This window comes from Stigmatopora argus, chromosome 10 (genome assembly GCF_051989625.1).
Source record: "Stigmatopora argus isolate UIUO_Sarg chromosome 10, RoL_Sarg_1.0, whole genome shotgun sequence".
Taxonomy (NCBI): domain Eukaryota; kingdom Metazoa; phylum Chordata; class Actinopteri; order Syngnathiformes; family Syngnathidae; genus Stigmatopora; species Stigmatopora argus.
In genome coordinates, this window is record NC_135396.1 from 12,554,969 (window position 1) to 12,570,911 (window position 15,943).

The 15,943-nt window shown below is 40.5% G+C and overlaps 1 protein-coding gene across 1 annotated transcript; it reads right to left on the minus strand.

The window, feature by feature from the left end:
• Positions 1-1,568: 1,568 nt before the first annotated feature.
• LOC144083222 (uncharacterized) lies at positions 1,569-15,784 on the minus strand. Its single transcript, XM_077610830.1, has 11 exons — positions 15,697-15,784; positions 14,133-14,244; positions 12,968-13,178; positions 11,365-11,442; positions 11,142-11,239; positions 5,685-10,922; positions 4,879-5,001; positions 4,653-4,703; positions 3,988-4,135; positions 2,984-3,052; positions 1,569-2,894 (listed from the first exon to the last, which is right to left on the minus strand). Exons 2-11 carry the CDS (start codon positions 14,186-14,188, stop codon positions 2,859-2,861), a joined length of 6,108 nt encoding a protein of 2,035 aa, XP_077466956.1. The 5' UTR covers positions 14,189-14,244; positions 15,697-15,784; the 3' UTR covers positions 1,569-2,858.
• Positions 15,785-15,943: the final 159 nt, after the last annotated feature.

The following is a 15,943-nucleotide window of genomic DNA, read 5'->3' on the forward strand; positions in this document are numbered from 1 at the left end:
TGTTTTGTATAAAACTTACTAGAGCATTGAGGGTTTTTTTTACAATAGGTGACTGGTGATTTTATGCCTTTGTCTGGCTCAAAGGTGAATAAACTAATATTATGCATATTCTTTCATCCAGAAACATCATTGGTTCTTCTCCTCACTTACTAACAAGGCATGAAGTTGTTTTGAATTTCGCCATAAATTCAATTTACCGTTTTGCTCTTTTCTAAAGAGGGGAACTGATTGTTTCAGACAGCAGGAATTGCAATATCAAAAATATTATTCCAAAGTAAACTAAACTACATTAGAAGGGACAACCTCAAATCAACAGACCATTGAGCCAACATCTTTCAGGGAATTTAAAGAATACCTCTTGAGATGCATGTCAAAGTTACCATAGACTTTGTCTTCTCTTTTTGCCATCTTTCTGCAGTGAACATTGCTGAATGACAATTGAGCCTTTCTCAAATTGCCAAGTCATCATACATTGCTATATTTAAGGGAATGTGAAACAGATTAATTTGTGCATCCAGCTTGGGGCAAGGGCAAAGTTGTTGTCATAAAAAGTCATCAGACACAAGAATTAATACATGGACATGACAAATGCAACGACCTCCATGTGACAATAAATTAAATGCACACATTTACATTTCACACCTTTCAATTCAACTAAATAGAAATGACAAAAGCCTTCTATTGATTGAATTGAATTAAATTGAATGCCTTTGTTTCTCTCAAAGTTGCCTCAAAGTTGATCTATGTAATTGTTCTATTAACAAGCCTCATAAAGTATTCATGCACGCGTGAGCTAAGTGTCCTCATTCATGCCATGCATTTTTTTAAAAAGAAAGTAATTTTGACTTTACTACAAAAAGACCTTATATCCATTATTATCCATATTATTTTCCATACCTCACCTCATTCCAATGAGGCTCACTTTTCAAACTCATACAGGCATAGATTAAATAAAAATTTGTGCCATTTAAAAGCAGCAGAATTAATGACTCATCTATTATGCGGCACCAAGTCTTTATAATTACTGTTTGAACATGGTTTTCTGCTATGTATAATTTTGAATCGATTATTCTGTGGTTACTGTGTCCCATTTTAGGATGATGCTGTATAATTTCATTTAAATGTGAAATCCCTTTGCCATAAAATGTGACCTGTTCTTCACACTCTATTTGACTCTCTATTTGACACTCTATTTGACACTCTATTTGTCCTTTTGACTTGAGATAGTGACTGGTTCTTATCACCTGTGACTTAGGTCAAACAGTTGAAATATTGCTCGGCAATCATTTGAGCATAATCATGATATGATTTTATAGAGCTGAATACAGCAGAAATATATACTCTATACATACAGTAATGTTTTTTTCCAATTAACTATTACTACAACTGAAATTAGGCAATAACAGCACAACGGCAGCAGTGGGTGAAAATAAAACTAATAAAATATCAAACTAAGCTTCTTTTATCTTTGAATCAAACTATACCGAAGCATTTTAATGATCAAACTTTAAGTGCTTTTTTAGAGCATTTTAATGTGGTATTTAGTGCAAGATAACCCACTTTTTTTAAATTTAAATCCGGACTCTGTGATATTTGTAGAAACAAATACCCTTACTATTTTAAAACAGTGGAACAATGTGTTTTCTATTTACAACCATTCATTCTACTGACGGATCTGCAAAATAAGTCTTTATTAAATATTTAAAGGCGGCACAGTGAAAGAGTGGTTAGGACAGAGATGGTCTTAATATGAATGTATTTGTTTCATGTACAATCAACTAGTGTACAAGTTGATGGATCAATTAGATTGCGCACACTGAAATGTATGATTGTTTGTTTATAATATGTTTATGCTTGATCTCGACCCTTGTCCGTTGTCCTAGTGGCTGTCACATACTTTACCCAAAACAATGTCATGGTGAATTAAATTCCAGATTAGAAGTGGTTTGGCAGCTATGATTCAATTTCACAAACAATACAAGGGCATTAGTGTGTGCGAACATAGACACTTTGTAATGTCGTAAATTTAGCCAAATCCACGCTAGTTAACCATGGTTTTAAAATTTTACACTTTGCAAAATTGTCCTGAAAAACACTAAATTGAAAGCCCCCTTTTATATTTGGACTCTAAAAACAACTAAAAATATATCTGTGGTTGCTATGTGCTGGGCAAGTGGAGAGTGGTTGGCGTGGCCGACCCTCAGTTTTGAGATCGAAGGTTCGATCCCAGGTCCGGACTTTCCAGTGGGGAGTTTGCATGTTCTATATGGACATACATGGATTTTTTTTAGTCTGTTAAGATCAGACAGAATAGGACCTGTTATCTCATTCCATAAAACTCTAGGTGACATTCCTCATATCTATAAAATATTACAGCTAGCAATAAGCAACATGATTGATAAGTAGTGAAAAAAAAAGTTCAACTGAACTCGACCATGATTTTAAGAGCACAGTTTGTATGGGTAGATTGCAAGCATTTAAAGAGGCGCATAACTTTTTTTTTTTATTTGGCCCATGAGCCGCCCCTTTGACACCTGTGGTCTCGACAAATGGTAAGATAATTGAAAAAATATTTTGGGGAAGGGCTCTAGTGGGCCCCCACATACTAGATTGCACTCTGGACGGTCACCCACATTGTCCATAACTAGAACAGGGCCTGATGATAGAACAATGAACATGTTGACAAGGAGGACAAGTTTCACACAGACAAATGAATGAATGGTGACAAAATCCTTGTTCTAGCATTGAAAGGTTTCAGCAGAGTAGAGACAAATATACACACACTCATACACACCCTCATACACACACAATGCAGGAGGTGATTGGGTTTGCAATCGTTGCCACCCAAGGACAGAAGATCAGATTTTGCTACTTTTCCCAAGTGGGGGGATGGCCTAAAAAATGAAATGAGAACAAAAAAGGGGAATTAGAATAAAGTTATTGTTTAAGCATTAATAATTGTGGATGATTAAAAGTGTACTACCGGTTCCATCAGATCAAGAGTCTCGCTGAAGACTGTCTCCGTCAGATTGGGAATATTCATGTCTCCAAGCTGCAGGTAAAGAATTATCCAATGTGACAGATGTTTACAAAAAGAACTATACACTTAGTCAGTGGGGATGTCTTCCATGAATTTTTTGTTTAGGTCAAATAGGATGACCAAAATGACTTTCCATTCATCTTGCATATGGCTGAAAATCACAAGGGTAACTTTAGTTTATTTGAATAGATCTGCCAAACGGACATGAATTTGTTTAGATCGATTTGTCACCTCACTTTTTGTTGTTCTTTTGCCCTGTTGTCTCATTGTGTATCACGTTTTTTGGTTTGTTTTTATTGCTTTCTAAGTATTGTGTCTGGTTTGGGATCCGAAATTCAGCTTCATGGATAACAATAAAAGCATAACAATAATCTCAAATAGAACATTTGGAAATCTTTATTCACTGAAAAAAGGGAAACGGTTTAGTTTGATTTTATAAAAAATGTCAGAATAAATGGCACACAATTTTGTAACTCTACATGTTTTATTCTTTTTCTTTTATTTCTTCCTAGTAGGTAAGAAGAATAGTTTGGTACTCGGATGATTCGCCTAAAGACGTTTCGCCGACGGACGTTTGACAGACGGACAGGTCGCCGAATGGACGTTCCACCGAACGGTCATTCGGCCGAATGACCGTTCCGTGGAACGTCCATTCGGCGACCTGTCCGTCTGTCAAACGTCCGTCGGCGAAACGTCTTTAGGCGAATCCCAATCCCAGGATCAGCCTACCATGCATGTCTTTGGAATGTGGGAGGAAACCGGAGTACCCGGACAAAACCCACGCAGGCCCGGGAGAACATGCAAACTCCACACAGGTGAACATGACCTGGATTTGAACCCAGGTCCCCCACTGTGAGGCCGATGCGCTAAACACTCGCACCACCGGGCCGCCTATATATATATTTTATATATATATTTATATATATATAGATGGATAATTAAACTACCTCTGGTTTGAAGAAATTGACATTTTTTATGCTGCAGTCCTCATTTATGCTGTTCTCTTCTTTCAACTCCCCTTCAGATTCTGTCTCGTGATGTTCAAAGTATTGCCTCCTTGGTGTGGGCTCACCAGAAATCTCTACATTTTGAGGCCTACAAGAAAAAAGTTCATTAGACATGCAATATGTAAAATACAAACGTTTTTAAACCCGACTGCAATTTCAGTTCTTTAATGACACCTTAGCTGGAATTAATAAACCAGCAAAATTGCTGGTGAACATCAAAAAGGAATGGAGGATTAAAATTTCCTGAGAATTTAGTTTTTCCTGAATTGTGCAAGCTAAAACTTGAATTGCGGCATTTTCACAACTGATAAGCTCACCTCTCCTTTAATACTACGCTTTTGACTGAATTGCCATAATGAGTGGCTACTGGCCGATATAACAATTTCAACTTTATGCACGATTCCCCTTACCTTAGCGTAATAAATTTTACAAAAGGATTTTTTGTGGTACACCTCTTCAATCTCAAACCCCACTGTGATATTAGGAGAGTATTTAAAGGGATAAACTACTGTTTTTGCCGTCTTTTTCGCGAGCCAAATCTCATTTCTGATTTATCAACGTGACCTACCACTTTTTAAGCAATCTGGTTCTTTTGTGGGACTAACCTTTCTTCCACTGGAACGCAAAGTGACTGCAACATGGCTTCATGTTCTGGCCTGTACATACAAATACACATCCGCATGCACAAACACACATATTGCATTATTATTCTCATCACCCATCTAAAAGTAGAGGCTTTTTGCAAATGTTTAATGGAAAACTAACATGTGAAGAGAAATAAAATGCTTCATTTCAATTCAATAAAATTGTTAGATTATGAGTTTTTCTGACCCAATTTTAGTTGGCTCCTCTTCGCTCTCCTTCTGGACAGATTCTGTCAACTCCTCATTCTGACTAGGAGTCAATAAGGCTTCCTTCTCCTTCTTCTTGGTCAGGAGACACTGCCGCAAAAACCTCAGAGGATATCAGATTTGGTATTTATCAGATGGTTAAATTATTTTTGATTTCTGATAACCTCAACATCAAAATGTATTTCTAAGCTCAATGTACTCAACATTGCCTAAACTTTAGGCCCTAAAGTAGAATTTGCTTACCTACCTTAAAGGTGCTCTAAAATGATAGTAGACAATATTCATCCATTCATTTTCTGAATACTTTACCCTCACAAGGGTCATGGGGGGGGGTGTGCTGGAGCCTATCCCAGCTGACTTCAAGCCGGAGGTGGGGAATACCCTGAATGGATGGCCAGCCAATCGCATACCTAGAGGCAATTTAGAGTGTCCAATTCGCCTACCATTCATGTTTTTGGTGATCCCATTTACTTTGATTTGCTTTGTACTTTGTGCTTTTGCTTTGTTGTTCTGTGGCCTTTGCGCCTGTACTGTCTAACTTATAACTATGACTTTTTTTTGCTACTGTCACAATGAAATTTCCCGAATACGGGATGAATAAAATTATCCAATCCAATCCAATATGGGTGGACGCTGGACATGATAATCCAGTAATTACTGAAACGTTTTTTTTTGATAATGTCCAAATGGCCAGAAATGTCAGCCCTTTTGATAATGAGGGATGAGGAGGAACTCCCCAAAAATGTATGCCCTTCCATTAGCAAATAAATACTATGTAAAACCTACTTAAGTTTCAGTATGTCCTTGTAATCACTCTTCAGAGTCTTCTCTTTCTCTTCTCCCCTAACATCAGCATTTTGAAGGTGCATTTCCTTTTCTTTCTTGTTAGCAAACATGTCCGGATGTTGTTGCTCACTCCGAAGGTCCAATTGAAAGAGCTCTGAGTTTTTATTCCTCAACTGCTCCAACTCTTCCTCCTCTTTTCTCTTGAGCTCCTCCTGGCGAAGGTGCATTCGCTTTTCCTTCTTCTTTTTCAACTTCTCTAGCTCCTCCTCCTCCTCTCTTCTTAACCTCTCCTGACACAGACGCATTCGCTTTTCCTTTTCCCTCTTTAACCTCGCCATTTCCTCCTCTTCCTCTCTCCTAAATTCCTCCAAAGAGAGACGCATTCTCTTTTGCTTCTCCTTTTGTAAGCGCTCTTCCTCCTCCTCTCTCTTGAGATCCTCCAGGAGAAGACGCATTCTTTTATCCTTTTCTGTTTTTAACCTTTCGGCTTCTCTTTCTTCGTCTCTCTTCAAATGCTCCTGGTGTGAAAGCATCCTCTGCTCCTTTTCCCTTTTCAATTTCTCCGCCTCTTCCTCCTCCTCCTTCTTGGTCACCTCCTCCTGGCGAAGACGTGTGCGCTTCTCCTTCTCCTTCTTCAGCCGCTCCTTCTCTTCTTCTCTCATCTGCTCCATCTGACGCAGACGTGTCCTCCTCTCCTTCTCCCTGTTCAACTTCTCCTCCTCCTCTTCTCGCAACAGCTTTTCGCGGAGCAGACGTGTTCGCTTCTCCTTTTCCAACCTCAACCGTGCCACCTCGTCCTCCTCCTCTCTTTTCAACTGTTCCTGGCACAGACGTGTTCTTCGCTCCTTTCCCTGTTTTAAAAGTTGCGTCTTCTCTTCTTCCTCACCTCTCAGCTCCTCCTGGCGTTTAAGAATTCTCAATTCCCTTTCTTTCTTCATCTGCTGAACCTCCTCGTATTCTTGCCTGATCAGTTCTTCCTGCCGATGATGTGTTCTTAGCTCTTTTTCCTTCTTCAGTCCTTCTATCTCCTCCTCTTCCTCTCTCTTTATTTCCTCCAGTTGAAGGTGAGTTCTCTTATCTCGGTCCCTCTTTAGTTGCTCACCATCTTCATTTTCTTTTGTTGCCCATTTATCCTGACCAAGATGTGACGGCTCCTGGTTCTCTGGTTTCAAAACCTCCTTCGTCCTATCCTCTCTCTGGTCCCCCTGGTGTAGCAATGCGTTCTCCACCAAAGTTACGTTTTCTCCCTCCTCTGAAATCCTCTTCTCCTGTTGGATATAAGTCCTCTCGCTTTCCAACCCATCTTCTTCCGACTGCTGGCTCTCCTGAAAAGGACCATTTTTATCTCCACTCTCCCTCTTAAGTTGCTCCATCAAGTCCTCTCTTTTTGGGGTCTCCTGAAGCTGGTGTGCTTTCGTCTCTTTCTTGAAAAGATCGGTGCCTCCGTCGTCTTTTCGCATCAGCTCTTCTTTGCAAAACTGCATTAACTTTTCCTCCCTTAATCGCTCCTCCTCCTCAATGGACTGAGTTTCCATGGCTAGTGGGTCAGTTTCCTGGAAATCTTTGATTTCTTCCTTCTGTAGTACTGTGTAAGTTCTCGTTTCCTTCGCCGTCGCCTCGTCCTCGGTCTTCAACGCCTCCCCATTTTCTTCGCGCTCCCCCCTCAGTTTTTCCTGTTGCACTCGCATATTCTTCACTCTCTTCCTTTTCAACCAGGCCTCGTCCTCACACTTCAGCTCATCCCTCTGTTGAGACATTCTCGCCTCCTCTCTCAAAATGTGTGCCTCATCGGCCTCCTCTCGCTTCATACGTCCCACCGCCACCTCTTCTCCTCTCTTCAGTTCTTCCTGATAAATCCGGACTCTCGTCTCCTTTTGCCTCTTGAAATTGTCCGTCTCCTCTTCCTCCTCTTTTCTAAGCTCCTTCTGGAAAAGCCACATTCTTTTCTCCTTCTCTGTCTTTAATCGCATCTCCTCCTTATTCATCTGCTCCATGGCCTCTGCTTCTTTTCTTCTCACCTCTTGAATGCAAAGCTGTATTCTGCAATTTTTTTCCGTCTCCAGACGCTTGACCGCAATTTCCTCCTCTCTTCTCAACTCCTCCTGACAGACACGAATCCTCATTTCTTTTTCCCTCTTCAAGCCCTCAATCTCCTTATCTGCCTCGTTGCGCAGTTTCTCCGAGTATTCTCTCACTCTTTCCTCCTTTGCGACCTTAAATTGCTCCAACCCCACTTCTTCCTCCCTCATCGCTTCCTGCCGCTGACGACGAATTCTTGCCCCAAATTCGTGCCTCAAACGCTCTTTCTCCTCTTCTTCCTCTCTTTTCAGCTCTTCCATGCACAAACTCATTCTCTTTTCCTTTGCGCTCTTCAAACGCTGCAACACATCCTCTTCCTCGCACCTCAACTCCTGCTGGCGAAGACACAATCTCATTTCAAAATCTTTCTTCGTTCTCCTCTCCTCCTCCTTTAACTTCTCCATCTCGTCTTCCTCCTTCCGTATCTCTTCGCGGCAGCGACGGATTCTCATTTCTTTATCTTTTTGGAAACGTTCCATCTCCTCTTCTTGAACTCGACTCAGCTCCTCCCGTTTGAGATGCGTTTTGAATTCCTTTTCTTCCACCAACTGCTTCATGGTCTCCTCTTCCTCTACCTTCAACTCATCCCTGCGTAGATTGACTCTCGCCTCCTTAGCTGTCTTCAACTGGTTCACCTCCGCCGCTTCCTCTCTTTTCAGCTTTTCCCGACGAAGGCGTAGCTTTTTCTCCGTCTCCGTCTTCAGCCTCGTTACCTCATCTTCTTCTTTTTTCTTCAGGCTCTCTTCGCAAAGGCGCAGGTTCGTTTCTATCTCGGACTGAAATCTCGTCTCCTTTCTCTTCAACTCTTCCAATGCTTTTTCTTCAGCCTTGGTCAGCTCCTCCCTACAGCGACGAATTCTAGCCTCTTTTTCTATCTTCATCTGTGCCGACTCCTCCTCTTCCACCTTTTTTAGCCTCTCTTGGTGCAGTTCCATTTTGACCTTCTTTTCGGTACTCATCTGTTCAACCTCTTCCGCTTCCCCTTTTGTGAACCTTTCCCGGTGGTCACACATTCGCGCATCCATGTCATTCTTGAAGTGTTCTACCGCCTCTTTTTCCTGTGTCCTCAGTTTCTCTTGCAGGAGATGAATTCTCAGTTGAGTTTCCGTCTTCAACCGCTTCGTCTCCTCTTCCTCCTCTTTTTTCAATTCATCCAAGAATAGGCATATTCTAGTTTCCATCATTTTTGTCAACTCCTCCCTGCAGTGACGAATTCTAACCTCTTTTTCTGTCTTCATCTGCGCTGCCTCCTCCTCTTCCTCCTTTCTTAACTTCTCCTGGTAAAGTTCAATTTTAATCTTCTTTTCAGTAATCATCTGTTTAATCTCTTCCCCTTCCTCTTTCGTGATCCTTTCCCGGTGGTCACGCAGCCGTGTTTCCAGATCATTTTTGAAGCGTTCTATCGTCTCATCTTCCTGTGTCCTCAGCTTCTCTTGCAGTTGATTCATTCTCATTTGTGTTTTGGTCTTCAAACGGTCCAGCTCATCGTTCTCCTTCTTCATCAGTTCTTCCAAAGCTAAGCACATTTTTGATTCCATCATTTTCCTCAAGTGTGCTGCCTGATCATCTTGTTCTCTTAACATATTTTCCTTGCAGCACATTTCCATCCTCGTTCTCATGTCCTCTCCTCCTAGTTCCTCAACTCCCGCTGCCTCCTCTCTTCTCAACTCGTTTTGGCAACACTGAGATATGGTATCCTCTGTCTTCATGCTGTTATTCTCTTCCTCAAACAAGAGAAAAATTTTAGACTCCTCATCTTCCAATCTCTCTATCTCTTCATCCTCATTTGCCCGCATCCCCTCTGATTGGAGAGCCATTCTCCTTTCCTTGTCCATCAGCATTTCTTCTACTCCCACAAGCTCCTCTATAGAGAGAGTTCTTTCCCCATCCTCCAATTTTGAGCTCGTCTCCTCCCTCTCCAACATCCCAAGGCAATCCTTTATATCGCTCCTCTGCGTTTTCACATACTGGCTCATTCTAATTTCCTTCTCTGCCTTCAATTTATCCAGCTGTTCCTCTTCCTCTTTCTTCAGCTGCTCCTGTTGAAAATGAATTTTCCTTGCCTTCTCTTTCTTCAATCGTTCTATCTCATCCTCTTCCTCTTGTTTCATCTTTTTTTGAAAGAGATGCATTCTGGTCTCCATGTCCTGTTTGAACTTATCTACCGCCTCTTCCTCCTCATTTTTATTTTCCACCAGGCGTAGGCTTGTCCTCATCTCTTTCTCTCTCTTGAAACTGTCGACTTCTCTAGCTTCTTCTCTTTTCAGGAGCTGCATTTTTCTTTCCTTTTCTTTTTTCAACTGTTCAATTTCCTCCTCCTCCTCTTGCCTCAGTGCCTCGAGGACGAAACGTTTTTTGATCTCTTTCTCCTCTTTCAATCTTTGCATTTGCTTTTCTGCCTCCATCTCCTGTTTTGTTAGCTCCTCTTGCCACTGATGCGTTCTGTCCTCCCTTTCCTTTTTCAACTTTTGCACTTCTTTCTCTTCTTCCACACTCAATTCCTGTCTATGACGAGCTGTCCTCAATTCCATCTCCCTCCTCAAGCGTTCCATCTCATCCTCTTCCTCCCTCTTCAACTGCAACTCGTAGAGCTGTGTTCTCGTTATTTTTTCCCTCATTAGGCGTTCTGCCTCCAACTCCTCCGCTCTCATTTGTTCTTCATGGTAACGCTGTCTCATCTCCTTCTCGAGCCGTAGTCTTTCCATCTCCTCCTGTTCTTCCCTCTTCAGCTGCTCCTGGTAGCAACGCAACCTCAATAGACTCTCCTTCTTCAACAGCTTCATATCCTCTTCCTCTTCTCCCTTGTGGTGTTTCTCGTGGAAATGTCTTATTGTCTCCGATTCACCAGTCAAACACGTGAACACTTCTTTCCAGGAGTCTTTCTGAGGGGGATACATTTTCTCCGTCTCACATTTCAACTGCCACTTCTCCCCCTCTTCCCCCCTCTTCATCTCCATTTGGAAAACATGCATTTTGGTTTCCTCTTTCCTTAGTACGGCTTCTGTGTCATCGTTCCTATCCAAGCCAACCTCCTTCTTCTTCTCTCTCTCTCCATTTCTTGGTCTCTGGTCACCTTGCTCATTTTCACTCCTGAACTGCTCCTTCTCTCCAGCCTCCTCTTCTGGTCTGGTCGGAAGGATTGGATTTTCTTCCACCATCCTGTCGAAATTTGAGGACAATTACATTTGTCAGTATTCAGAGCAGGTTGCTTATCAGCACGACTGTTTTGCCTTAAGAAAAGGAAGACTGTCAATTAATATCCTGTAGGCTTGTGCAAAATGACAAACTTCATGTCAACGGGAGCAAACAAACTAACAAAAATAAGCCATTCAGTACTGTAATATAGATATGACCACAAATCTTAACACTTTAACAGACCTCATGCCAACAACAGCCTTTTCACATTTGGCCTCTTGTTGCCCTTCTTTTTCGAAATTTGTTGCTGAAACCTGAGTGTCCGACAGCTCCCCAAACACCTTTTGGAGAGAAAACAAAATAACGATTGCTTAATTGCTTATACATTGATTTCGGATTGAACCAAATGCAAATACTGTCACAAGGAGAGCAACAAGACTGTGGATATTAAACATAGAACAAGTACCTGTTGCTGTTGTAATTCAGTCATGGGGTTGCTAATCTCTTCTGCTGAATCCGAATGAAAACTGCGTGAACTCTTTTTCTGCAGAGATCAAGTCAGTCAGTCATGAGGTGCATTTAAAAAAAAATAAAAAATAAAAATGTCCGGGTGGCCCGGGGGAGTTTGGATGTTCTCCCCTGGCCTGCGTGGATTTTTTCTGGGTACTCCGGTTGCCTCCCACATTCCAAAAACAGGCTGATTGGACACTCTAAATGGCCCCTAGGTATGAGTGTGAGCGTGAACCCCCCACGACCAAAGTGAGGATAAAGCAGTTCAGAAAATTAGATGAGATGAGAATAAAATGAAGTCAGGGCGGCCCGGTGGACAAGTGGTTAGCAATTCCTGTGTGGAGTTTGAATGATCTCCTGGGGCTTGCATGGGTTTTCTCCAGCTACTCTGGTTTCCTCCCACATCCCCAAAACATGAATGGTATAGGCAGGTTGAACACTCTAAATCAGGGGTCGCCAAACTTTTCCAGAAAGGGCTTGGGTGTTGATTTTCATTCCAACCTATAAGAGGAAAGCTTTCCACCATATCTTAGAAGTGCAATCAGTGGGTTGCAGTGAGGTGCTTCTTGTTTCAGCAGAAACCTTATTGGTTAAACCACATGTGTCAAAGTGGCGGCCCGGGGGCCAAATCTGGCCCGCCGCATCATTTTGTGTGGCCCGGGAAAGTAAATCATGAGTGCAGACTTTCTGTTTTAGGATCAAATTAAAATGAAAAGTATAGATGTATATTAAATTTCCTGATTTCCCCCCTTTAAAATCAATAATTGTAATTTTTTAATGTTTTTAGTTCAAAAATCATTTTGTAAAATCTAAAAATATATAAAAAAGCTAAAATAAACATTGTTTTAGATCTATAAAAAAACTGAATATTCAGGGATTTTAATCCAGTTCTTTTAATCAATTTATAGAAAAACTAAATATTATAGGATCTAAAATGGTCCGGCCCACGTGAAATCAAATTGATGTTAAAGTGGCCCGCGAACCAACCCGAGTCTGACACCCTTGGGTTAAACTGTTTGTGTTGGATCGGTTGGAACAAAAACCTGCACCCACAGCACCCCTCGAGGACCGGTTTGAAAACCCCTGCAGTCTAAATTGTCCATAGGTATGAGTGTGAGCAGGAGTGGGTTTCCCAGTCATGAATACGTAGGATTAGGATTTGGGCATTAAAAAGGACAGGAAATAAATATTCCACACACCCATCCCAGGTAAGTGATACAACAACAGGTGACACTGTATTCATACTTAGCAGGTGAATCAACATTAAAAATCATTTAACAGGTGATGAAAGGATTTAGTAATCTTTTCTATTTTCAAATAGCCAATAATAAAGAAGGGGAGTGACATTTTAGGGATTCATTGAGAATATTTTGAAGCATTCTAAATTAAATGTAAGAAAATATGGAATGTTTTCATATTTTTAATGTGAATGAATTAAGAGTTAGAAAATGTCCTTTCTGGAATTAGTTTTGCTTTATTTTTCCACCGAATTTGGTGAGAATTCTAAGTTTGTTAATATTCAAATGTGCACAAATATTAAGACATTTCCTAAGTCCTACCTTTGTCCGTTTCCTCCTCTCCTTTTCTTCCTGTTTTTCTTTTACTTTCTTCTTACTTTTCTTCACTGTAGAAGTGCCATCAACAGACTTGCGTCGAATACGCCGACGCTCCTTAATGACCATCTTAGCATAATGCAGTTTTGAGGGATGCTCCCAAATGCATGTATCTAATTGGCAGTTGTGAAAATAAATATTTCCACTCTCATCCTCTCTGGCGAAATCAAGACAGAAAAGAGGATATACATGAATGGCGTTTTTGCTTTTTGTTAATAAACAAGCATTAAATGTTTGTGAGTGCAATGGAGAGAATATTCCATGAGGTGAATATTCTATAAATGGATGATTTTATCTTTAACCACATGAAATATACTTCCAGGATGAAAAAAAATGTATATTAAATTAAAAAATATACATTAAATTTTTTTAAAAAAAATCTTAAAAATTTTGATTTCTGCAGACTTCCTGTACTTCTATATATACTTCATATAGCCTACAGAGCTCTGGCAACCTGGACGAAGATAAAGAACTAACCTCATGATTGGCTGATTAGTGGAGGGTGGAACAGCCATTGTAAATAAAGAATAAAAGAATAAAACAACAACAGGCTGAGTATCAAGATTTAAATGGAGAAAATTCGGCTTAACCTTTGACCCACACTCCAAAGACATGCCTGGTAGGCTGATTGGACACTCTTAAATTGCCCCTAGGTATGAGTGTGAGCGTGAATGGTTGTTTGTCTCCTTGTGCCCTGCGATTGGCTGGCCAACAATTCAGGGTGTCCCCCGCCTCGGGCCCGAAGTCAGCTGGGATACGCTCCAGCACCCCCCCGTGATCCTAGTGAGGATAAAGCGGTTCAGAAAATGAGATGAGATTGTATAAAACAAACAATTTGGAACTAGTAGCCATAGCTTGATGGAAAAATTGAATGAGAAAATTACAACGACGCTGATCAACCACTTTTAGAATGACCTCTGCTGATATCATTTGGCTCCCTTTTAGTCCTGACAAATTATACATCTGCGGCAAAATAATGTATTCTCTGCAATAAATTGTTCTGTCATTTTTAGCGCTCCAAATATATTCAATGTAATTTGAAGTAATTGAAATAAATGACTTCACTTCAATGATTTTTAAATGGAGGCCTAAATGCCAACAAGTAACCTACCTCTCTAACCATCCTGGAGGCAAGTTTGCAGTTATGGCCTGTTTTGCAAGCCACATAAGCTCAGGCTCATTCTCTGGATCTATCCCTATGTCCCGTGCGTATTGCTTAATCTCTGAAAAGCAAAAGCAAATGATAACAAATACAGAAATTGTTAGCAATGATCTCTGTAACCAATTTCCTTTCCAGTAAAATGAAACCTTCTATTAGCAGTATTGATGTTAAATACGATACAAAAACACTGAATGCTTCTAGTCTAATGTAATGGATTGAAGAATACATCATTATTGTTAACTAATCACTAAACATTTGATGAATTAAAATATGATCCACTGCGTTCTTGTAAATGAAAGATAAATGATGTAAAACCGTAAACCTTCTCACATATTTGACAATCAATTTTATGGTAAGGATATTTTAGGAAAGATCCATATGCATGGTTCTCAACTCTTACACACTAATTGTCTCTCATGCATTTCAGACCTTGGCCTACACTAAATGTCCAGTTCCTCCGGTATCCTTGCACATCGCAAAACCTTGCTCGGGAGACTCGTTGAACAATCAAAATTGTCCGATTGGCTAGCAACGGATTCAGGGTGTACCACGCCCACTGCCTGCTGTTGTTTGGGACGGCTCCAGCACCCCTGTGACCCTTGTGAGGATAAATGGCTCGGAAAATGTATGAATGAATGGTTATGAACCAAACTATAGCGATCACAAAGTATACACACAAAGTAGAAATGTCTTATTTCCACGCTGTTAAAGTACATAATCTATCGGTAGTTAAAGTTCACTTGGCCCATGCCAACTCGATGTTGCCAATCTGAGTAAAATATTGATCGGAATAGGTGTTATTATCTGCACACTATTATATAACTGTCCGCAGGGATGTTAGTCTACATTTATGGTTGTCTGTCTCCTTGTGTAGTGCAATTGGCTGATAACCAAATCAAGGTGTACACCGCCGACTTGGTTGTGCTAAGCCCCCGCCCCCTCGTGACCTGCGTGAGGATAAGCAGCTCAGAAAAGGAATGAATGAATTGTATGTCAATAGATGTTAAATAATTCATATATTTTATACAAACCTTTTATTACATTTATATATTTATTTATATAATACCGATTGGGCGGCCCGGGCGCACAAATGTTGTGTGTGGATGTGAGTGGAGTCAGCTGGGATAGGCTCCAGCACCCCATGCCACCCTAATGAGGATAAAGCAGTTCAGAAAATGAGATGAGATGAGATAATACAGCTAAAACAATTAAAATAAATTTTATTTAAATGTATTCCTTTCCCTGCTGCTGAAAAAAAATCCTAATGGAAACACTGTAAACACACAAGGGTGCCCACATGTGCAGATCTAGTCTTACTCTAAACAATTTTCAGAAGATGAAGGCGCTCCATGTTCAATATCCTAAAACTGTAATTTCAATGACAAGATAAAATAGTGTTAGAACATGGTAAAACAGATCAAATCGGTTTTCCAGTAGGTAGCTATTAAAATAATACATGTACTGCAGTGTAACATTCAATAATACTAGTGATGTTGAACAATTAAGTACAAACCTTCTTCAGAAAAACTAAGTTTTTCATCCCTTGGCTCCCCAGGGCTCTGTAGGTTACATATGCTTGCTGCAGCCACGACATTGCTAGTAAAAGAAGGGTTATATTTGGTTTAAACATGAAAGGATAAATGACTTAAATGTAATTCGGCAGTCGAAAAAGGATAATAAATCCAATTATGATACAGTTACCCATTAATAGAGGTAGATCAGCAAACCTCTTTGTAGATTCACTGTCAAATTTTTCTTTG